Here is a 26176-nt window from a genome sequence, read left to right as displayed (position 1 = left end):
TTAAGCTGTAAAATAATTCCTAGTGGTTCTGCAATTCATTCTCAGTGGTGGCATTTCCCCCCACCTCTACCTCACTGCATAGAGGGTATACGCCAATCATAGCTCCACACTGACCCCTGTGGACAAAAGCGAGCACTACTCCTCCAAATCCTCCTTTTACTATAATCTGCAAAACACAACCACAAGTTATATGCACATTAACATAAAAATCAGTGTATGTGAAAGACCGAAATATAGATGAGACTAAACTTCATGGTAAATAGCTTTAGTTAATGTACTTTGACATTTTCTACCATCTAGCTCAACTATCATCTGCTCTGGTTTGCAGCACCAGTGAATTTTTAGCCTTTTCTGCTGTCTTAGCAGTCTGCATGTGATAAGTCTGCTCTCTTATCATTTCCCAGAGTAACCACCACTTAATGATCAGTCTACGAGCGTGGGAATCTGAAAAAGAGAACAGAGGAGGGGAATCTGCAGAGGAATTAAACCCAGCAAGAGCCAATAAAGGGAAAATATCCTACATGCAAAAATAACAGGCCTATGAATGTGCTGTTACAAGTTCTCGCTAACATTTATGCAATATTTAGTGAGGACACTGTTTGTTTTCATGGGTCCAATCAATAACTGCAGCAAAATGCCTGGATACATTTGGAGATCAGGAAGAAGTCAGCCACCATTTATTTATGCTTTGTAAGGAGATGCACTGCCAAAAACTACTTTACAAACTCTTTGCTTTTACAGAGCTGGAGGAGCAACAAAAAATAAGAGATGAAGCGAACTGAAGACTCGGCATGGCTTAGGAAACAACAGGAGTTTTATGGCTTAAGATTTGAGATAGGATATCTTACGAGATGCTTATTCATATGCTGAAGTTTAGATGAAAAGACAAGGACAAAAAAAGGGAAGAAAAATGCACATTAATTATCACTACGTCACCTGCTGCTCGAGTATGAACTGTGACACATCTGAAGCTGGAGCAGGTTTATGCAGCCGTGTTTAGGAACTCACATCACACAGCTGGAGTACGGATCCTCAATAAAGTTATTTTTTCGTTTGAGGCAAAGCTGTGATTATCAGGGTAATGAAAAACGTTAATGTAAATCTCTGCAGCCACCTGCAGGTCATAAAAGGCACTGCGGATCAATGTAACGACGTTTCTCTCCACTTTTCCAATTTTTTTTCAGTTAAATAGACAGAAACATTGTTCCAAGAATGATGTGAGCACACAGTGTAGTGAATAGTATATCTCTTTGAAACAACACTTGCTTAAATGATACAACATGAATGTCTACATATTGTACTGACATGCATACTAACATTTGCCACGATAACCATTTTTATATGTGCACAAAATGAGAGCCATCACTTAATTTACAGTAAAGATTTTTGTAGTTTTTAATAACTTATATTTCACAAATAAAACATTCCTCTGAGTTGTTGAGAAAAAAACAGTTTAACCAGATGAATTTATTAATAATTAATATTTCATATTTTTGAAAGCTTGGCAGATAGTGATTTCTCTGAGCAGCACCCTGCTTTTTTATTTATTCTTTGGCTGCCAGACATGACCGAGCGAAGCAGGTGAAATTTCTGACTGCCAAATACATAAACATGGTTTCACAAACATTTTTCACTACTGTGCAAATGTCAGTGGTACGCGTAACGTCTGGCAGGCAAATAAAAAAATCAGACAAACCGAAGAACAAATGGAGACACAGTCCACAACACACTGGAATTGACTCAACTTGCTTACCCAGTGTATCCCATCATCGTTTCAATATATTTAACCCAGAGAGAGAGCTAGCTTTGCCTGAATGCACTGGTTAAATCACAGCGTGAAGGACGGCTCAGTGCATGAAGCGACTTCATAGGGGACACATAAATTAAGTCAGCTGATGGAGGAAAGCTAAACAGCCATGATATCAATGAAAAGTGAGACTATTAACGTACTGATATGCGACACACTGCAATCTGAAACTGAAAATGTAACAACTGTAACGTAAAAAACTGAATTAATTAACAATTAATGAATCCGTTTTTTCCTTTATTCTAACACCAGATTGATGACTTGATGCCAAATGACCACGAGAGCAGGGAGATTGCAGTTGTTATCATCATCCCTAATATTGCATCACTCTAATAGTTTTCTAGGTTGTGGTGTGGTTAAGCACTAGAGTCCAGCATCTGATAGAGTTGCCAAATGACCTTTTTAATCACTGACAGCATCTTGTGAGTTTTGGACCTGGGGATGACACTTCACAGAAATGAGGCCGTGTTCTCACTAGCTGAGTCGAGAATGGTAAATGATTTCATGTTCAGTCACACCTCAGTCTGCCCAGAAATAATACCAGTAACTGCAGTGGGGCTACTTGGACATAGCGCCATTATAGTGGTAATAAATATAAATAAAGCACTTTAAATGGTTAATAAATAACCAAACAGAACCTGTAAAGATCATCTTGGAAAAGCAAAACGTGTGTTCAGATCACAATTCTGAGCTGACAGGATAGGCTTTGAAAAAAAAGTCCAACTCTAGATCTGAAATAAACATGTTTGCAGCCAGGTTCAAATAAAGCTTTTGGTCTGTATATTTCAACAACTGAACGAAAGATGATTTCTTAAAATATTCAATTAGAATGGAAGAGAATAGCCTTTTAGTTTCACCGCACATACAACGAAATTGTGGGTGCTCCACACCAACTGTGCGTGGAATAAAAGACGTCATCAAACATGCAGATCCATCAGCTGTGGCAACTCCTCGGCAATAAGAGAGCAAATATCATAAGTGTGTAACCCAGTTATGGTGATTGAAATTCTAGTATTTTATTAGCGTGTCACTGAGCACTCATTTACAAGAATGTGTGTCTGTGTGAGGCATTCACACAGTCCATGTCTGCAATTTGCCAACCGAGCCTGTGGGCATTAGCCGATAACTCGTCCAAATGTGGTCACGTGCGGATCCAAAAATCCAAGATGGCCGTAGTCCTAAAATTGAGGCTTCCAAAATTTTATTCCACAAACTATTTTTATACATAGTCTGATTGAAGCAAACCTGCTTCTATTAAGTATATTGTGTTAGTTTTCAAAGATACACACTGACTGTACTCCAGGCTCATTTTCCTTTCACAGAGGAAACATCGGTGTATCTGAATAAATTATTACATTATTACAGACCAAAGTGTGTGGCACTTTCCTCTAATGAAAGTGGAAATGAATGCAGACCAAACGAGAGTGATTTCTAAGCGTGAGCTCATATTTCAGTTCCATCCTTCATCTTTGCCAACAGCAGAGGGAGACAGAAGACCGGTATTCTCAAACTTTAAAATGACAAGCGAGCCGGAGGACTGCACAGGTGTGTGTAGGCTGTAAACGTGTGTATGCTTCTGGAATATACTTACTGGTAACAGTGAGAACATTGGTCTTAACCTCGGCGGTGATCTGGATGCGACCTCTCCTCTCAGTGTGGTCTGTGCCACACAGGCTCGGCACGTTGGCCACACATCGCTTATGGATGTTCATCATACAGTCTGAAAAATACATATTCACACACACCCACAGATATGTTTGTAATGTTATGCAAGAGTATTATTCATAGTGATATGTGTGCCATAAAATGATTACATACTACTGCATGTCCTCCTTCACTACATCCATGAAGTTTCTTTGTGGTCTTCCTCTTTTCTTCCTGCCTACATATCCAGCACCTTTTCCCAATATAGTCACCATCCCTCCCCTTTAATAACATTAAGGTATGAATAATGTTCTACCTAATTGTACATCCCTCTGTGTGAGCATACCACCTAAATACTGTACAATCTAAATATGGATGGTACAATCGTAAGGCTGCAGTATGTGATACATGCATAAATGGGCAGCGGGTGTACTACATACGGTCACATCTCATTCCCTGGTGTATGAGGCCATAGAGTAGGGAGCCACAGTGGTCACAGAAGGTGGGGCTGGAGTAGGTGTGGATCTTAAACTTGTGCTTTGACCTCGGGTCCTGAAGAGCAAAGGACAAAAACAGAGAATTAAAGACTTTTTCACTACAAATTAAACATTTCTTTAATGATTGTGTTGTTCAGCTGTTTAACTGTGCACCGTTCAACCGCTTAAAAACAAACAAACAAAAAAACTGAATGAATGAAGCTTTGCCTGTTCCTCTCCTCCTCCATCTGTTTGATATTCTCCTTTTATCACCAGCATTCATCTTAGTCTCTCTCTCTGACTTTCCACTTTCCACTGCTCTGAATGGTAATGGTGCATTCAGGGGAAAGTTTTGACAGGCGGGGTTTACATACGGGCACATGCACTGTAATCTGATCAAAATACATTTCCTCTGAATTTCTTTGTTGGCATCAATTTAGAAAGGCTACGAAGGATGCACATCCATGTGTGTCTGTAGGCAACAACAGTGACGCAAAAAGTTTGCATGAAGTCAGCCTCCCGTGACATCTGTTAAAGTCGAATGAATAGCAGAGACAACGTACGGCTACGGCTACTTGCTGTCTGTGCAGGTCTGCTGCGCACAGTTGTGTTGGGTTAGTGTTACTTCAAAGGACATTACACAAAAACGTGTCTAAGTGTGTAAACAGATTGATGACCTAACCACACAGGTAAGTCAAGCACACAGATCTGGGTGTGGCTCCGATGATGTAAGAGCATCAATAACAGAATCAGAATAATTTATAGTCACATGGTCACAGTTGCTACAAGACCATAAGAACAGTAGCTGAATAAACTAAATTAAATGTTACAATATATTACAAAGTTACAAAATATAGCAAAATAAAATATACAGATTGCTCAACTATAAATATCCCAGGATATAACACAAATGTAAATGGTTGAAACGAAAACGCCTCTCTTCTCAGACTGTACGTGATATTAAGTGTGTGCACTGAACGTTCTCCTGTGACTGGACAGCACGTCATGGAGCATTGTCCTTATCTTGGACAACATCCGCCTCTCCGTCTCCACCTTAACAGAGTCCAGTTCCATCCCCGCAACATTACTGGCCCTCCGGATCGGTTTATTGAGTTTGCTGGCATCTGCACCCAGGCTAAAAAAAGGGAAAAACTGTCACTTATCTGCAATTTGGTCATTTTGTCCTTTTGACAGTAATTATGTGCTTTGAACTGACAAAAAAATGGATGCCATTACTTTTTATGGACGTTCAGAACTGAATCATAACTGGGGCGGAAACACGGCTATTTCTGCCTAATGTGTGTGACACCTGCAACCACACCTGGATCACACACACACACACACACGCGCACGCGCACGCGCACGCGCACACGCACACGCGCACGCACACATTAACTCCTAGGCCGTGCACATCCGATATACCGCTTGTGGAGGATCCAAACTGTGCAGCGAAGCGGGCGTACTTCAATGTGGGAGTTAAATTATTTCTGCCAAGGGGATCCATCGCAGCTAGCAAACATGCAGATACAGAATTTAATATGATTTGTGAGGGATCTCCTCCAGCGCAAAGTGCTTTGATGACATCAAATAGACCAGTGCTTACTGTTAATTTTCCTTTAAAGCCAATTTAGAAGGAGACCACGAGTGCCAGTTTTCTTTCACACGTGCCTTCGTGCCTTTTAATCTCATGAGCCAAGAAAAAATTAGAATGATTGATGCCTTCCTCTCTTCCACACCTGTCCTGGAAATAACATTAAATTTAGGTGACCAGTCAATTATACCCAGTGTCCCCACAGTGTCTTCAGCAGTGTTGCCCTAAGCCTGAATGTGTGGATGCCTGTGATTTCCGTGTACATTTCCACGCGCTACTTTGTGTATTTGTTTCAAATGCTGTTTTTCGCCTTTCTCGAGGACAATACCACCTACTGTTTCTTTTTTGTGCCGCATAAAAACAAGGGAACATTGTGCTGCTGAAGCTCCAGTGATGAGCAGCAGCAGACAGAGAGCAGTGTGAGGGCTGATTACAAAGAGTGCCAGCTTCTTTATAAATATGAATGATTAAATGCATCCGCAGCGAAAACTCAAACATCAATGAGAAAGAAAAATCATTAAGAAGAACGCATGAAAGCAGCGACTAGGAGAAAAAAGACAACACTTTTATTGTCTCCCCCTTCTTTGATGAACTTTATTTTGATGTAAAATCAGTTTAAACAGATTTTTAAAAAATACCTTTTCTGTCATTTTTCTCACAGAAGTCAATATATGAATAAAAATAAGTTAAGTTCTTTAACCCTTCCATCCACCCTGACCTCCTCCCTACAGGACGTGGACATTGTGATCTATAAGGTTGCTTCAATATGACGGTGTTTTCAAGGATGATGTTAATTTCATGAGTCAAAACAAGCTGTGAAAAACACCGGTAGGTCTTCTTGATTTAATGTTTCCACTTAGTGAACAGTAAACTAAAGTAAAGTAAAACAAAGACATGTAAGTTTGAATCACAGCTTAACAACAATCAGCTTAATATATCATCCTAAAATGGAAGGTTTACGTGACTGTGTTAGGATGTTCTGCCAACTTTTGTGTTTAACACTTTTAGATTTGAGTGTGAAAGGATCAGAATTGGAATATTTCAGTGTTTGGACTAATATTTGTGTATATATGTATATATATTTAATAGCATCCAGCCACAGCTTCACTGGCTCCAGTTTCTCAGTTTAGGTACAGAGACCAAGCAGCATGTGAGGCTTCCTCTGTCAAAATGACATTAGAGTTGTATATTCATGTCATAATTTCAATATAAAATAACCAATTTTGATTAGTAAGCCTTAGCATAACATTAAGGAGATTTTGTTACCTTCAAACAGAGCCAGGACATTCTGTTTATACCTTCAAATAGCCAAACCTGTTTTATTATTATGAGATGGAAAATATTTTACCACATTCTTTTTGCCGTCCTTCTACCACCATTTTACTGAAATTGTAAAGGTCTTCCAGAGGTCCTCAACTTTAATAACTGATAGCTGATAAATAACTCGACCTCGGTACTGAAATTAACCTGTTCAAACAGGCCCAGTGTCTGAGAGGGCATGCTGGGAAAAAAAAGTATCTACACTAAACTAAAGCTTCTTTTGGCCGCTCTCTTATTTACAAGGAGTCGCCACAGTGGACGCCTCTGCATATTTGAGTTGGCAGATCTTTACCTCAGAAGTCTTTTCTGACACAACCCCTCCCAGGGGATTTTTGCCTCCTCCCAGACTTAAAGAGGGGATCTTTTTCATGAAAATGTCTCCACTGTGCTATGACGGCGTACTAAGGCCACATTAAAATATATATATTATTGTTCTTTTTGAGAATAAAGTTGAAACGTGGATATTAAAGATCCTGAAAAACCAAAAAACTGCCACGGCTGCTCTACCCTCTACAAACAACTTGATCAGGTATCTTCTTGTGGTACAGCATACATCCTCTTTACTGCACGAGGGTGTAAACATCACTATCCTTGCAGCTGTCCACTGCCAACTTCTCCAAGTTTCTGTGTTTTTTTCCTTCTGACCAGATGCAACTTTCTACACCATCTCTTTAACGTGTTAATACTTATCACCACGATGTGTATGTGCTAAAGGAGAAATCATTTCCTTGCTACTAAAACCAATTCTCAAGCACGAGTTCACTACCTCATCTAAACAAGGCGTTTTGTAGAGGGGACAGCAGCCGTGACAGTTGTCTGACAAGAAATGACAACTTTGATCTCCACATTTTGACGTTATTCTCAAAAATGAACAATATTTTCTTGATCTGGCCCTGATATTCCTTCATGCCATGGAGCCACTGGGGGAAAAGTAAAGTCTTGTCACCAGTTTTATGCTGATATATTTGTTTTTGTGTGTTACCATAGATATGCTTTGACACCTGTTATCTTCTCTACAGTGTTGCCAAATTTCACCCAAAAAGAAGTTATTCAAAGCAGATTTAACAAATTTGATTTTTTTTAGCATGTAAACTGAAAACCTGCTCATAAAATCAGCCAGTGACTAGCCATTAGTCCATGCTCAGTGCGCTGTTTTGACCACCTTCCTGTCACTGTGTTGTCTCTCACTCGCTGCTCTTCTTTTGTTTTTTAAAACTCTGCTGTCTGTTAAATTCCCTGGCATTAGCATCAGTCAGCTCACAACAATTACATACACATCTTGTCATGTTTTCATGATGCTGTGTGACAGGCAGATCGGTGCTCACAGTCACTCACACGAAAACTTTTTATTTTTCAGCGCCGATTTTGCCTTCAGTCCACTTACTCCTCTCAAGCTAGTACTTTCTGACATATCTCCGGTGGCAAAATCGCTGCACAGACTAAACCTGTCATGAAGCCGTTGCGTGTCATGTCGACGGGCACCACGAAGGTTATTTGTGGCTTTTACTTTTCACAGAGCTTAATTGAAACCAATATAAACATGCTCATGTTAGGCATTATTTATTCGAAAGTTTTGCTACAAGCAAGTCTGAAAAACAAAAATAGTTTTTTACTAAAAAAAAAAAAATGCTGAAAAACTTAATTTTCTTCCCAAAAAGAAATGCAGTTTTTGCTTTACTCGTGCATTAAAACACAGAAGTGTGTCAGCTTGTTTTTATCTTCATTATATCATTGTGTATAGTCAGATGGCAAAAACAGCTGTTTATAAACATCAAACGCCTGAATAACAAACACATATATCTTTGTGAGCTACATATTCATGTTGTAAGAGAAAGTTATGAATTACAGGCACTGTTAGCGTGTTAGTGTTGATGAACGGTTGTTTACACATATGCACGACGTCACATTTTAGTGAAAAATACCACTGCACTAAAAATTGGTTAGCAGATTGTATTTACAAACATCAACATGTGCAATGTAGACGTAATGTCACTGTTTGTTTTGGGGTCTAAATATATTATGTGATTTATAAGGATCTGAGTGTTAGATCAATAATTACCAAAAGCTATACAGACATTGATAATCCTGGTGCAATAGGCAGTTAATATAGTAAGTTTCATCCAGTTGAACGCATCAAGAAGGAGCAACGGAGCAAACATACATAAATATGCTACAGCAGATCTACTGTATGTTAATGAGTAAGCTGTTTTATTAACATGAAAAATGAAACACACTCAAAGCTCACATAAAAAAACACGTTATTTATCCTACAATAATATCAAGATAAAGAAAAAAGTAAAACAAAATGAAAACAAAACAAACAGTAAGTCAGAGTTTGGTTTGATCTGCCTTTATTTTAAGAGGCGCACTTATTTTAGCTTGCATCGTCACATAAAACAAAGTAATAAATACACAGATTAACTTTTTAAATCTAGAAAAACTTCAGTTAGTATGACTCACATTGCTGTTATTGAAAAACTATGTGTACTTCCCCAAAGGCTGTGAAAGTTAACCAGCAAACATTCTTTTGTAGCCACCCACTCCGATTCAATAAGAGGCTGTAAACTTTCCTCCGAAAAAGTAAAATGTAATATAACGCAGGCTGCAACAGCTGCTTTTGCTGCCCTGATCAATAAAAGAAACGCTGTGCCAAGTGTTTACCTGACTCAGGCTTATAACCCTTCCTCTGGGAAACATGTAAGTGAAAGCGTGTGAAATATTATTTAAAGGATTTGAGCAAAATAGATCTCTCAAGCGAGCTTGGGAGAAGGGCCTTGAAAGAAAGACAGCGCAATAACGAGACAGGGGACGGAGTCGGCCGTGCTACGTATTTAACAACAATCTCTCCATCAACCTTTCTCTTTGCCTCTCAAAGGCTACTTCACAGCTTTGACGTCTTTTTAACAACCCGTGCAGACATACTGATAAATATATCATCATGTTGAAATCATATTTATATTGTTTATGTGCAGAAATGAGAATGACCATGTATAAATGCATGCTATTGGTGCATGTGCACTTGTTGTATAGGAGTGTCTGCAAAAAAAAAAAAAAAAACATCAGAAAAAGGTAGAAAAGGTAATAATTTAACAAAGTGAGAATCTAAAACTGAAGCCAGCAGCATGTTAGCATAAGAAAAAGACTGGAAACAAAGAAACAAGATTATTTTAAAAAGCCTTGAAGTTTAACAAAAATGCTTATTTTGTTGTTTCTAAAAATACAAACTAATAAAAACTAATAATTCACATATTCAGAGTGTATGTCAGTCAGATGAAGCTAAAGCTTTACCTCTTTGGTGTGTTTATGCTACATTCTGACTCCAGTCAAACAGCTTTTGAGGAAAAAGCAAATGAGCAAATTATGCAAAATAAACTTAATTTAACTCTGGAGAAAAAAAAAGGACTTCATCTACTCATCTTCTCTGACAAAATTAGATGACTAACCTGAACTAGCTTCTATTATTTCTTTTAAAATCTGTTGATATATGATAACGCCATGATCAAATTTACTGAGCTACTTCCACGTCCTTCTACGCTGCCTAGTTTCACATAATGTAATTGGACCTTTTTTACATTTTTCCCCCTACACATAACTTCCATTGCATTTTATCATATAAGAATCCACTTTTTGGTAACAGAGGCAGTTAATATTTTTGAATGGAAAACATACATCACATCAAATAAATCACAGGAAGTACGGAAATTCCACAAAACAAACAAACACACACAGAGTTAACCGTCTACTTGTCTTGCAAATTTGTAAAGCTATTTTGAAGCGGTGCTATTCTTATGCAACCGGCTTCTCAAACAAACACACACACACACACACACACACACACACACACACACACACACACACACACACACACACACACACACACACACACACACACACACACACACACACACACACAACACCTTCGTAAGGGTGCGTGCCTGAAATGTAGGTTTCATTAGAGAAGCTCATCCCTCGACCTCTCCCACGGGGAGCCCATTCTATTAACCCAGATCTATAATTGAATTTGTCTTTTAATAAACATGCGCAGCTGACAGAGAGGATGAGAGAGAGACATAGAGAGAGGCAGAAGGTAAAAAGGGAGCGATGGGCTGATCGCCGCAGAGAATGATGCAATATTTCTGATCGTACAATCTTTCTAAAAAATTGGTGTTCCCATAGAACACTGAGATTTTCTAGTCAAAAGACACACTCAGCCAGAGCACGTCTTTCATATCTGATGTATATTTATCTATATGTGATATTTAGATATACTCTATTTGCTAATATAGTGCAAAAATATTGGAACATTTCGACTGAGTGATCTGAAAATAACTGGAATAGTAAGCTCTCCTCTCCGTGTCAGCTCACAAAGGCAGTATCTGTGTGTGTGTGTACAGGTGAAGACACTGTGTCACATCTGACATGGTTATTAAAATGTTAATTTAGGAATTTGATAATGCTAATGTAAAAAAAAATCTGGGCACTTCTGTTAGCCTCAAATAAGTATGCTACAAAATGCCAATTTCAAGAAAAACAGGTCTGTGAGTGAGTGCCGTAAGAGGCCTCATCACCCTCCTTTCTTGTAATCGTCAGGCTTCTTGCCTTCCTGTCTTCTATATTTAAATGAGCAGCTAGTTAGGAGAAGATCTACCCTGCATTCCCACTGTGCTGCAACCAAGGTCGTAAGGCCATGAACTCATTAAAGAGATGACATAGTGGGGAAGGCGAGGCCCCGTAATTAAGAGCAGTGGCCCCCTGGGTGGAGTGGCATTTAAATAGAGGACAGAGTTTGGTATGGTGGTGTGGGAAACAATGGGAGACAGATAAAGACATGGGAGAGTTGCATGTGCACCAAATATAGAAATATATAGATAAGTGCCAGTAAAGCTAAGGGGACATCTAGAGAAAATAGAGAGGAGATTATAGAGATATGGAATGACATTTGAAGTTGCTAATGAAGAAAATGGCTTTTGAAAACTCAAGAGGAAAGAGAAGACCGAGAGGAGGGGAAGTAGTTTGAAAAACATGTACACAAAATCAAGTTATTATCATAAAAAGAGACATTAGTTTATCAGCAGGATAACAGTAAAATAAAAAGGCTATGATGTCCACAATGCAGCAGCTGCATGAATATAAGACAAATGAAAGATTCCTAAAGAATAAAAAGTTCAGTCGTCTGCCTAAACTGGCAGTTTACAGGAAATCTGAATGGATTTTTAAGGTCAAAAGAAAGAATTGTATCAGTGTCGGTCGACACAAAACATGGGCAAAGTTTTACAAATTTTGGCGTCCAGCTTGGCATTTAAGGTGCAGCCTGTTAAGGAAGCTATAAAAACATCAACTATTTGTGGCACTGCTGTGAGAAGGAGAGGCAGGATGGGTAAATGATAAAAAGATTAACCTCTTATTCATTGCGGAGAATTATCAGTTATACAGAACACGCTACAGGAAGCCAAACAGCGTTTCCTCTGAAGGCGGCACGCTAAGTGCGCTCGTCAGGCTGAAAGGGCACTCCAGAGGCAGGTAAAGACGTGGCTGAGGAACGTAGGGAGGGGCTTCGGTGAGGATAAAAACGGCACCCTAAGAGCGCTCTTATGAGAGACAGAGAAAAAGAAGGCAAACGTCTTGTTCCTTCGGGAGGATCGGTTGGAGACTAGATTTGCATTTTAAGAATATGAATCAGAGAAAAGACAACTCGTCAGCTCCTTGACAGAGCAGCATACCACTTAACGGCACTTCATGTTGTTAGAGCGGATAAGAAGGTGAAGAGAACGTTTAAAGAGAATTAATAATAATACGAGAGTGGCACAGCTTTTAACCTCCGACAATACTCTTTGAATTCATGTCAAAGAATGCGAACTGCAACCTGTGGCTCGTACAGATAACACCACAGAAACACTCAACCAGCAAGGAGGGGTGTTTTCAAACTTCAAAGATACTAAAAAGAGATCAAGGGAACCTCTGAGCTTCAGTTTTTTATAATATAAAACCTCTAAGAGGAAGAAAAGAAGCATAGGTGAACATAGGCAGCAGTTAGAGAACACTACTTTGGGTCCATGTGGTTAAATATAAGGCCGTCATTTTCTTCGTGTAGCGTGATGAAGAGCAATTACTGTAATACAGCGGTTATATTTGGCAGCTCCAGGTGTTACATGTCTTTTCTGGCTTTTATGGTATCACTTCTTCTGTACTTACTTAAATGTAATTACTAGAGAAACTCCTGGAGGTTACGGTTGAACTGTCAAGACAGGAAAAGGAGAGTGAGAAGCGAGAAAAAGATGGAGGCTGCTCAAGCGTAACACCGGCGCCGACAGGTGACGGGGGCTCATGAATGGAAATGTCGACGTGCTCTCTGTGTCTCTCGCTTTCCACGTGTCTTTCACTTACTTGTGCATGCTCTTGCTCTCACACAGTTTAAAATGATTCGTTTATTTGTACTCACGTCTGACGCAGGCCCTTTATCAGCACCTGGGCAGGAGAAAGTGACGAACTCATGGCAACGTTTGTGAACCACGAAACAACACACTGTGAAGAGAGAAAAAGAGGAAGAGAAAGCATCAGTATTCTGTACACAGCAAAGAGATCCTGCGATCTAAAAATGTCTAAAAATCTGACATTTTTTCTTTAGCTTTGACCGGTAAACACATGCTGACTTGTATTTGCTGTTTTTAAAAACACAGTCTGATGTCAACATTAGTTTCAAGCTAACTTGAAGGCTGTTCAGCCAAAATCTTAGTCTGGCACCTGTGAATGGGCTTAAATCAGCTCACATTTGGAAAAACCTCCAACATTTAAAGCTCTTCTTTAGATGTCTCTGCCTTGAGGCGACTTTTGTTGTGATTTGGCGCTATATAAATAAAATTGAATTGAATTGAATTGCCTTTTGTTCCGTTTTCTATTAAGATGAACCCACACTGCTTCAATAATGTTGAGGTCCACGGTCAGGGGAGGCCAATCCACGACTGATCTAGGTTTGCTTTTACTGCATTAAAAGTGTGTTTGGGATCATTGTCACGCTGAAAAATGAAGCAATCTGATGTTTTACAGATGTTACTGCATGGTGGGTTAAATTCTGAAGCAGAAATGCAGCCACAATCCATCACAGAGCCTCCACTGTGTTTTACACAGGCCTGCACACACTGACTGTTAGGGCTGGGCCATATCATACCGTTCACGGTAATACCGGCGTGATTTTGGGCAACGATAGAAAAATGAAATATCGCGATAGAATATGGGTAAAACGCGCATGTGCAGCGCCTATGTTTACATGCGCACATGAGAAGAGCGAAAGCGGATCGTTGAATGAAACCAGAATTGGTTTGTAAAAATGCTGCAACTTCAGTGGTGTGGAACTGGTTTAGCTTTCGTCCGTCACATACACAACAAAGCACTATTTTTGGTAGAGCATGCTAGCGGGCCGTCGTTATTACCGCGTTGTTTGGAAAATACGGCACACTTAAACTCAATCCTTTGATTTTTCTGAAAATCGACAGTGTCCCTTATAATCCCGTGTGCCTCATGTATGAATTCTGGTTGTGTTTACTGACCTCGAAACGGTTTTATGTACACGGCGCTTGAAAATCTGTCAAATGTTTCAGTATGACTTTGCTAAGCTACGAACCCGCACCGCTTGATGGATTGTTGGAGCATTACAGCTATATTAGGCAGGCGCCTCGCGGAGTGATACGTTTTAAGTTTTTAAGTTTTGTGGATATTATACATGGTTATGCTGAGGATATGTCGGCCAGTTTCCACTGGAAATGCCTTTTGGTTAAACTGTCAATTTGCACTGTTACATTTTTATATAACTTTAATACACATAAAAAACAGCTGGTTGTTTAAGTGAAAATTCATTGATGTTTTTTTGCACTAATAAAGTTGTGGAGTTGTAAAGTATTTTGTCTAGTGTCAATTATATCATCAGTTATATCGTTATCGCAAATTTTCAAATGTATATCGTGATAAATATCTTTCATATCGTCCTGCTCTACTCTCCATAAGACCTGTTACCACTGAATTTCAGTCCATTACTTGTGTCTTTTGTCGTACGCCTTTCCCCCTGTTTCCCTTTCTTCAGAATTAGGCTTCGCTGAACAGTAGATGGACCAACTGATAGGCCAGATTCATCTTTCAGGTCTTGTGTCCGGTTTTTACTGGATTTTTTCCTATTTGTTAAGCACATGACTTTCAGATTCTTTTCATCTGCTGAGAGCTTTTTTAGCCCTACCACCTCTAACCCTAACACTCATAAATTTGAGTAAGGAAATGGGAACAATTAATGTGTTTTTGCAACAGACTGCTAACACCAAAGTACCAGGGACGCAATTTAAAATTGTTTCTTTGCTATGTTGTCTGTTATGTGTAGACTGACGACCCTGGTTAGGTGATATTTGAATGATTCACATCTAAGCATTAAGTGGCTTAACACAAAAACATTCCTCTGCTAATAACCTGTACAAGGACTGGACTGAAAACGAGTGAAAAAGCAGCCAATGACCAAAGAAAAACCTTTAAAGGATCTTCAGAAAGCCTGGAGAACTTTTGCTCAAGACCACTTTTTAAAGAAATGATAAGAAAATCTGGTTCCTTGGAGGCAAAATTTAAAGAAATGACAGGTGGCTCGAGACTTTTGCATATTCACATAATAAATATACTCATAGCTGACGATGGCTAACACAGATTATATAACTGCACTGGGTGAACAAGTACACTAACCATCTTTATCAAGATCAAAACATGATCCCAGGCACAGGAGTATTATCTGCATTTACTGACTCACTGACTTAATTTTTATTCAACCAAAAGCACCGATATTTTTAGCAGTAGGTTTGATAGAAGCTGAGCTGTTTTGCTGTCCCTGGGCTGTTAGAAGCAGCACTTATTTAACATAAGAAAAGCTTTAGCAGTGATAAACGTACAGTGGGATTCACACCCACACTCTCTTTATTGTCACTCCAGCACCGTTGAATCACTGTCAGCCACTCTGGATAAGAGCACCTTCTAAATGTCTTGGATGTACTGTTAAATGTAACCTCTGCTTTATGGTACAGTATGTACAAAAATGACTTTGTATCAACATAATTTGCTATGTTTCTAAAGTTTACTGTGTCAACAAATTAAAATATCTCAAATCTAAATGTGCCATTTTACAGGGTTGAAGAGTTGCTGTTTTTTTGTTTTTTAAATAACAGGCATACACATCAACACACATTTAAAAAGACCAAAGGAAAGCCTATACAATAAGAATCCAAATGTGATGAAAAGCGTAACACTTTCTGTGTTGGTAACAATCAGCGGTGCAGAAACATGTGAAAGCTTTGACGCACAGTGAGTCTGTCATTTCCCCCCTGATCAATGTCAGCTCCACTGACAGGCAAGACTAACAGAGGAAGCTAAATATATCTCACATACACAGTCCTTATGACTGTGCCCCAGAGTATATTTACATGGCGTGTATGTCAGATAGAAGATCCAGAGGCGCCCAAATACACGTTATGATAAAACAACTACTGAAACTCTATTACAGCACACTAAAATAACATATTGATTAATGAGTTAGTGTGCAGTGTTTTGTGAAACAAAGCTGTTGTCAAACCAAAAATACTACTTAAAAAAAAACAGCCACCACTCTACTGAAGGTTTGCTTTGCTAGAGTGATTTTAAAAAAAACATGCTCATCAAATTTAAAAAAAGATAAAATTATGTATTTCATATCCATAGTTTGTGGGGCTTTTGTTTGCCTCATTTAGCATGCATAATATGAATATGCAAATCTGCCCTTGTGCCTCCCGCTCAGCCACTTGCACGCAGGCTCCATTCTTCCTGTTCTTCCTAAGTTATCTTGCAAAATAGAAAAAGATCTGTGCTAAATGTTTAACTCAGGAGGACCTGGAACACAAATCTAGTGCTGTGCTGTTTTGGTGAAAGGAAAGAAGAAAAAAATCCCAGAACACATGAACAAACACTTGCCTTGAGCACACTGGAAAACAGCTAGTTGCTAGCTGTGTAAATTAAAACTGTCATCAGAAGCGAAGCACTTAAACGACCACTTGCCGGGACACGCGGCACACTTGCAATAACATACGTTGCTGTCAGATTGTGTAACATCATCTTTATTTTAATTGTCTCCTCCACTGTGCAGTGTTTGTCTGGTTTACAGTGACACACACACACTCGCAGACACACACATCTTGAAACAGAGATAAGAGGACATTTTCCTGCTGAGCTGATATGAAAAGAGTCCACGTCGACAACTTTGACTTGATAGCTTAATAACGTGTTGCTGGTGTTTGATCAATGTTAGCCCCATTCCCTGGCTGATGGGGTCGAGCCCTCGGGTTTGTAACGTATGTTAAGCAAGACGGAAATGCTCAGCTGCGGTGCTTATTTAATGTCCTACATATTTACTGGAACATGAAAAATACCATATTAGTGAAAGATTTTTAAAGTGTTGATTGATTAGTTGGTTTTTAAATTCATCCTTAATACTTTTGAGAACACTTTCAAATCATTAAAGCCACAATGACTGCTTCCTGTTTAGAAACAGAACTAAATTATGCTTACCACTTCATGTTATTTAAGCAAAGTCACACAAGCATGAAAAAGCATGGCTTTGAACACAAGCGCACAGTTTTCCCTGCACTATTGTGTAATGCACAGTCTGAGTGATTGATAGATCACAACGTTTAACAAATTGATCTTTCACTTTTTCCAAAAATGTTTCTGATATTTTCAGTGTGCATTTATCACTATGATCTCACTTACATATTTGGGGATCAGTTATCTTTGTGTCATATTCTATTTAATCCGTACCTACTGGCAAACCGGTGGTGATCAGAGGGGTTATAATTAACACAAAGGAACTTTCTCCAACACACACATAAATCATGCCCACCTCAATGGTACTTCACTCCCACGCAACATCCTCTCTTTGGTTACACCACCTACGCACTGCAATGATACTGTACCACACACACTCACACACAAAGACCACCCACTCATTCCAGTGATATCGCAGATTGAATACGCAGGGTGTGAGGGTGGAAGGATGGGAGTACAGAGAGAAATGGTGTGAGCTGTGCGCACATATTGCTTCAAGGCAACTGCTCTTTTCGAGTATTGCTACTGCCAAATCCCTAATGAAAACACACTAATGCATGCACACACATACACACATACACGCAGATCTGCCAATAAAATAGTGCTGTATGCCATTCAAGCATATGACCTTTGGGCCAAAACCAAACACCAAAAAATACTGTCAGAGCTAAAATGTGCCCCTCCTTTTCTCAATAAATCTGTTAATTAGTCATTAGTTGCTCAATTATTTACACATCCACTTAGCTGACCCGAAACACTGACAGGCAACACATGCAAGACAAAGGGCATCACCTAATCTCACAAACCCAGATCCCATTTGCTGGATTAAGAGAAGGAGGCCATCTTGAAAGGAGTCCTCCAATCAGCCAACTGAGGGTTACCCAACTGCTGTACCACAATGCATAGGTCAAGTGATAATTGGTTGAAAAGCTGATTTAAAAAGAAAAGGGAACCATAGACAGTAACAAAGATGGATTTAGCTTGAACTCATTAAACATTTTCCTGATGAGTATATGGATTCAGTTACTTATTTCAGGTCACACTAAATGAAACGTTATAATTTTATATATTTTGGCTTTTAAATCATCCGTGCATTTTTGCCTGCTTATCTAGGGCTGGGTTGCGGGGACAGCAGCCTAAGCAGAAAAACCGAGACCTCCCTCTTCCCAGCCACCTCCTCCAGTGTAACTAGGGGAACACCGAGGCATTCCCAGACAGCTGAGAGATGTAATCTCGCCAGAGTGTCCTGGGTCAGCACCGGTGTCTCCTTCCAGTGGGACATACCCAGAATATCTGACTCGGTAAGCGCCCAGAGGAAACCTGTCAGGTGGCTGAACCACTTCAGCTGGCTTCTTTTGATGTGGAGGAGCTACATTGAGCCCCTTTGACATGACTGAACTCCTCACCTTGTCTCTAAGGGACAGTGAGAGGCCAGCCACCCTTTAGTGAAAGCTTCAAGCCATTTGGTCCCTGTAAAACCACTGTAGGAGCTTGAACCACACTGCAAGCACTAAGTCGAACAGATTTCCAGTGGGTGTTGGACTCCGCCAGAGTTGCCCTTTGTCACCAGTTCTGCTCAGAATTTTCATGGACAGAATTTCTAGGTGTACCCAGGTGGTGGAAAGCTTTCACTTTAGGTGCCTCAGTATTTTATCTCTGCTTTTTGCAGATGATGTTAGCTTCATCAGGGGGGTGGCCTCCAGCTCCTCACGATCAGCACACCCAGATCTAAGCCCATGATCCTTAGCCTGAAAAGGGTACACTTGCTACCCCAAGTGGAGCAATTTAGGCATCTCGGGATCTTGTTCACAAGTGAGGGGAGAGGAGAACAAGCGATTGACAGTGGAAATTGGGGCAGTGGCTGCAGTGAGGAGGCTGCATCGGTCCATTGCAGTAAAGAGAGAGCTAAGCAAAGCAAAGTTTTCAATTTACTAGTCGATCTATATCCCAATCCTCACCTGTAATCTTGAGCTGTGGGCAATAACAGTTGGTAACAAACCAAATCCAGCCAACTTGTGGGCTGGGGCCAACTTTTTGGAAGCTGACAGCTGGAACCGAGGTTCAGCTGCTCATATAAAAGTATTCCTGCCCTGTTGACCTGTTTGTTCCTATTTCCCCTCCCCCCACCTTTTCTCTCTTTCTCTCATTTCTCAGGGGATGCCAAGCCCAGAAGTGATGGTACATATTTCCGGAGGATTTCCAACCAGCAGAACCACCATCCTGCTCCTTTCCTCCATTTTGCAAGTCCCTAACACACTAAATATTTCATAAACAATCTCAGTAGATGTTGTGGTTTTTGCTAATGAAACCAAAATAAAAGATTTATTATTTTCTCAGCATTCAACAGCTGCCGCTACTGTGCAATCCTGCATGGATTAAACTGAGGGTTGTTCCCTGTCTACCTCCCTCACAAACCGTGCTTTTATTTGTCCTCCTGCTCCACACATCTCTGCCCCCTCGGTGCCCTCTGTGCACCCACACGTGTGTAGTTGGCACCGTGCCGTGCCTTCATTATTTATCATACAAATTAAATATTCATGACATTCATCAAGAACACAGAAACACATACTACAAACAGGCACAGTTACAGGTTTCTCCCATGTATCTCTCTCGTTTTTTCTCCATCTCAGTAACTCTCATTAATTTGTTACACTTCAGTTTATATTAAAGCAATGGAAAGCACCTGCAGAGCTTGGCAGGGCATTAAGTTGCTGGTTGCAGATAGCACCTCTTTTTTTCTTCTTATGAGTGAGAAACTGGTGGATAAAATCAGCTAAAATGGTAAATGATTTAAAGCATCCACTGCTATGCAAGTGCAAACATGTTGTCCACAATGCAAAGGTTTTCATGGGCCTTTTTCCCAGGAGAGGGCGGGTCATTACATGCACAGTCAGCTGTCCGCAGCATGCGTTCCTTTTCCCCATCAGTAACTACTTTAACAAGAAAAAAAGCTTCTCACTTCACAACAGAAATACATTTATAATAGCATAAGTTTGTAGGACATAAATGTTTCTCTTAGAGCAAAAAGCATAAAGTAAGATTTTGAGCTCTGGGTCATTTTTAATGTTGCTTGCAAACAACTGGTTAATCGAAGAAAAAATAACCACCAGATGAATCTATGATGAATTCAGTCATTAGCGTTGATTCGATTCCCTAATTGCTTTTAATGGATGTTCCGTTCTTTATATAACCACTGGAAGTAAAATGCTAAAAGTTTCATGAATCGCAAAGGAAATGAAAGCGTTCATCCCAGCAACCGCTGGGTTAGGCCGCTCACACGCAGACACAGAAACATACAAAACACACCTCTTGAAATATCTTTGTGCAACTACAGCTCTTTGACGTATGCCACGCTGCCCTAATCCCTCCCCAACAGTCACGTGACATGATTATATAAAAGCTTATTGTCAGTCAATATCATCTTCCCATCAGGCTCTCTGTGCATCAATACGGTGCAAAAGAGGAATCAAACAGAGAGACACTGCATTACAGTAAGACTGCATCATCTTACATGAAGAACATTTTGTGAAAGATTACTCAGAAATCTAAAAACTTTCTGAGCGCAGATAATAAATCATTTGCTCTCATACTGAAGCGAAACAAGTCGCAATTAATGTTTTCATTAGGAACACTTATTAGAGACAGCATTTACTGAGCTCTAATGCAGTGAAGCACTTTACTGTTTTTTTCAATTTTCTCATTTATACCTCTTTTTTTTCCACTTTGATTTTTTCTTCCCCTCTCCTCTCTTCATCTCTCCAACTTGCTCCGGTATATTCTGTTTATGAAATGTTGGCAGAACACGATGTCGTACACAGCCTTTCCCTCTAATGAGCTGCCAACGTGCGTGCGCCTGTGCGTTTGTTTTGGTGTGCATGCGAGACGCAGTGACATGCAGCGATGTCCCAGATTTAGATGCTTTCAGATTCAGTATCCAGGTTCAATGCTACACCACACAGAAATCTGTAGCTACTTCTATTTATTAATCTATAGCCATAGTAGGCTGTCACCTACAGCGTTTCCTGCATTGCAGACACTTACTATAAGTAATACTACCTTTATCGCTGAATTAACATGCTGAATATAAGAGATCAAGATTAACTTACTCTTTTCTGAGAATGAAGGTCTTGAATCTTGAATAATTATTTGTATATATTCGTCTGGTTTGACAATGAGCATGTTTATCTTAGTTTTCTGTGATGTAGTGAGCAGCCATAATTGCTCCCATTGATGCTGGATCTTACAGCTTTTGTTGTAATTTCTAAAATAATTATAGCAAATGATACAAGCTTTGGATATAAAACTGTCCTTTCAGCATACACGTTATGCAAAAGTGACATAACGAGCCTATAATGACAGTACATGGTCTTCTGCTGCAACAGAGATGCTCTTCTGCACACCTTAGTTGTAATGAGTGTTTATACAAGCTCAAAGTATTCTTTCCATTCTCTTCTGACCTCTGTCATCAATGAGGCGTTCTCACCCGAAGGACTGCCGCTCACTGGATATTTTCTCTTTTTCAGACTAATCTCTGTAAAATGGCTGAACTGGAAAATCCCAGTAGATTGGCAGTTCATGAAATACTCAGGAAAGCTGATCTGGCACCAACTGCCATGCCAGCCACTAAAAATCGCTGTTCTTCTGCATGCCTAAATGTACCGAGTTGCTGCAACGTGACTGCCTAATTAGTTGAGTAAAGGAGCAGTTTATCAGGTGTACCAGTGAATGTATACTGACTGACTTGGCTCACTCATTTGGCTACAAAACACCTGCATCACACCTTCTCCCTGACTGCAGCCTAGCAGACCTGGCACAGTGTTTAAACAGCGTAGGGAAAGGTCTAGGCGAGCACTACTGTTGCCGTTTCTGTTTCTTGCTCTTCCTACTGTCTCAGTGAAGAGGAAACTTCCTCATGAGTGGGGGTGAAAAACTCAAAGAGGAGGCTGGTGCAACAGGAGGAAGGCAAGAAGAAGAAGAAGAGCGAGGTGATAAAGAATCGAAAGCAAGAAGAAGAAAGTCAATGATGTGAACAAAACGGAGCACCATTCACCTTGGGCACCTCCCCTCATGTCTGTGCGTGTTTGTGTGTGTAACTTCTTATATAAGGGGGAGGTGAACAGCCTACGCCAATGTATAAATACCCACGATGCCGCTGGTGGAGCAGGGAGAAGGGTCAGAGTGAGTCAGCACACCCATATCACTCCTCCTCTTTCTCTCTCTCCCTTCCGTCAATCCATCCGCTCTTCTTCTCCTCTATACTCCTCCTCCTCCATCTCTCCAGCGATCATTTTTCATCTTGTTACACAAAAACAGAGGATTTCACTTGGCAAGCGAAAATGTGACCTTGGGTTGGTCATGCTCATAAAGACAAGTAGGGGTGTAAACAAAGTAAAACAATCAATTAGACTTTCACAACAGGACCCTTTCACCAGTGCTTTTACGCAACGCTTCCCAGGAAATCTGGCAAATCCTAAAAGATCATCAAAAGGTTATATTTGTTAGATTTCAGGCGTATTTAACATCTATTCTTTTTATTTTTGCAACTTCAACAGAGTCCATCTGCTCAAGTGGTCCTTGAACACTTGCTCCTTTCATTTCACTCCTCTTAGGATGCTCCATATGTGTTTGTGGCATGTGGCTGTTTGCTGTGACTATGGCTGCATTTAGAGAGATTCTTCTCTAGCAGGAAAAATCTGCTATAAAAACAAGTCACGTGTTAACTATAAATGATTTGACAGCTTACTATAGGGGGAGTCCACTGCAAGGCAATCACTATCAGTCCTAAAGCCACAAACGGGCCACAGCTTTTGAAAAGGGGGAAGAAAGAAGCAGCGTTAACACTGTGTGACTTCAGTAGATGGTAACATGCAGTCATCATAAGCAGGAACATGCAGCTGTCTTACGTTTCATTTACTACTCCTTGAATAGCAGATAATAAATTATATAAAATATCAGCAGAACTATAATAGGAAGACGCTTTTTAAAAAATAATGTATTGTTTCTCGTTCAATAGCTATTCTAATATTAAATAGGAAGATAACAGAGTGACAAAACAATAAAACTGCCTTTTCAGGAGACACTACAGTCTGTCTGGCTTCTTGCGCCGCTCGATTTCAGTTTCAGCTCTGTGCCAGCGCTGTAAAAGTTTTGGCACAGAGTGATTTCACGTGGTCCAGCTAACACCTCCACCCTTATCCTCTCTCTCTCTCTGTCTCTCATCTGCTCCGTCTCTAGCTCATTCACTGCATTCCCTTTCTTTCATTCACTCCATCTCCTCCTCTTGATTTCTGGCCTTTCACTCTCCTTCTTTTCCCCATTTTATCCCAGGCTCTGCTCATTCATCCTTCTCTTTATCCTGTCACCCAATTCCATCCCCTACTCGCTCGATCACATTTTTCAGCAAGTTGGCTCGCCTCCACCTCGCGGTTAATATATTTGCTTTTTAATCACATACATGCAACTGCAAACTTTCAGATCTGAGAGCTTCCTAGTGTTTGTGCAGTCTGCAGCTGAGCCACTGCTGTGTGGGCGTTACGTAGGTGTCTTGCTTTTTGTGCACCTTGATAGAGCTTGTTAAGATGGGGGAAGCATACGTTTCCATGTGTATCAGTTTCTTCTAATGGGTGTAACACTGATGGTGTAAGTAGGCCTGCGTGCAATGCATATATTAGTACCAATAACCTAAAAGAAATCGAGTATGTAAAAACAATCTACTTAAACGACGAAACATAAGTTTGGATTAAAAATATATTGTCAAGAAGATGTGCTGAATAGCTGCACGGCACAGTAAAAAACACTGACATTTGCACTGTTAATCTCTGCACCAACACTTGTTGTCTCTTCTCGCTCCCTGTTTGTGTGCACATGGAGGGCTCTTCGTGTCCTCTCACTGCAGAAGTACATCTACCTCCGCATCTGCTGAGCATGTCCAGTCGACACACACACACACACACAGACACACACACCGGTAACCCTGTAATCTCCTGTACTGTACATCAACTTTTCTTCACTATGCTTCACTCTCCTGCCCTCATCTCTCACTCACTCCACCCTTCACTGCCACTCTCTCTCTCCCTCTCTCTCTTAACTCCCCCGCAAACAGTACCTGCTGTTTTCGGCCAGACAGCAAGAAAATAACTGCGGGTAGGAAAGAAAAAGCAGAGTGAACGCTCGAGTGTATACAGTGTGGGTTCTTTACATTAGACATCCTTGTATTTAGAGCAGGCATGCAGTTTTACCTGATCTGAGGTTACTCATTAACAGAGAGAGAGATAATATGAAGAGGATGAGGGAGAAAGAGTGGGTGAGAGAGGACATCGAGGTGAGAGTGGAGAGCCGATGAACAGCTTTGAATACCAAATAATACATGAAATACAAGTACATGTGCCAGCACTGATTACAGAATGAAACACAAAAATTCAGACCGATACAGGCAGCAATTTGATTTGTTAATGTGACTTCAACAAATGAGCTGATGATAGCCAATCATGTTGTTGATATACGGAGCTAAACTCAGTCCAGAGGGCTGTGCTACGGCGTGAGACTAAAGTCCTAGAGTTTTCTGTGTCCTGGCTAAATCAACGTGGTAACTTTATGGGAACATATTTACTACAGGTTTGTATTTTCTAAGAAGTTTGTGTTTTTATTCCATTTTGACTTTTTGTTTTTAATTCAGCTTAGTTAGTTTTTTCTTTAGTTTCAGTTTATTTTTATTATTAACATATGGAGGGGCAGGATTAAGGAAAATTAGAAGTTTGTTATCCTCGATGGTTATCTGCTGCTTAGTCTGTTTTACACTGCAACAACTAGAACACAAAAAAAACTCTCTAAGAAACCTGATCAATCAGTCAAATTCATTTCACTTTCACCTGTTGACAATCTAAAGCGCTTTCCACATCCCCTTCAACAGGCTGTGGGACAGTAACCTTTTATTTTTACAGTAAATGCATCCAGTTTCAAGTTTCAGAGCTCCAAAGTGCATGATAAAAATAAACAGCAGCACAGAGAGAGCACTCAGCAATAAAATAATTAACTTGAAATAAAATGTTTATTTTACCGCTCTGTGTGCTGATCTCATCCTATTTGCAATACTGTTGCATTTTATTGTTAAGTGTTTTTATCTTCTTTATAGATTTTTATCATCATCATCTGTTGACGGTACCATCATCTGATAACATCTGTTTGGAGTCGGCTGCACTTACAGGGATCATTTTGTGTGGAAGAAGAGTCACTTGACCTGTAAAAAGCCTGCCTTATCAGAGAAAGTTGCTAAACATGATTGTAATATCTGTCATCTCCAACTGAGGCTTTAGCTTTTGCCGACCCAGCTAATGCAAAGAAACCCTGGCTGTGCCGAACTCCCTTCGTAGTATACAAGTGGAGGAAATATGGCAGAAATATTGTGGACCTGTTGTGAACTCTACCACTACATCTCCAGCTTAGAGCTACAATATGATTGATCTGACTGACATTATAATGCCACAGTGCTACAAAGCTATAATTCACTCAGTAAAAGCTTTTCGCTGTATATTTATGGTACGCTGTACGTGATCACGTGATCACACACAGTGTCAGTTTTAACTCAGAGTGGATTGCATCCACTAGTAATTTGCAACATAACTCTCCTTAACTTATTAATACACACGACCTGATAGATAAGGGCTTAAAGAACTACACATAACCCCTGACACAACCACTGATGTTTGGTATTTTCAATAAAAAAAGGCAAGCTCTCCAATTGAA

The 26176-nt window shown here is 40.1% G+C and overlaps 1 protein-coding gene across 2 annotated transcripts in view; it reads right to left on the bottom strand.

Moving 5' to 3' along the window:
- prkcbb (protein kinase C, beta b) overlaps positions 1 to 26176 on the bottom strand; it is a 105325-nt gene that overhangs the window by 59331 nt on the left and 19818 nt on the right. For both annotated transcript variants that reach the window (XM_026165483.1, XM_026165482.1), the window contains exons 3-5: positions 13278 to 13360; positions 3892 to 4003; positions 3399 to 3527 (exon numbers count right to left, since the gene is read on the bottom strand). In XM_026165483.1, coding sequence (XP_026021268.1) covers positions 3399 to 3527; positions 3892 to 4003; positions 13278 to 13360 — 324 coding nt within the window. The remainder of the gene's footprint in view (positions 1 to 3398; positions 3528 to 3891; positions 4004 to 13277; positions 13361 to 26176) is intronic.

The sequence above is a fragment of the Astatotilapia calliptera genome, chromosome 4 (assembly GCF_900246225.1).
Source record: "Astatotilapia calliptera chromosome 4, fAstCal1.2, whole genome shotgun sequence".
Taxonomy (NCBI): Eukaryota; Metazoa; Chordata; class Actinopteri; order Cichliformes; family Cichlidae; genus Astatotilapia; species Astatotilapia calliptera.
The sequence above is the reverse complement of the archived record's forward strand: the minus strand, read 5'-3'. Positions and strand labels throughout refer to the sequence as shown.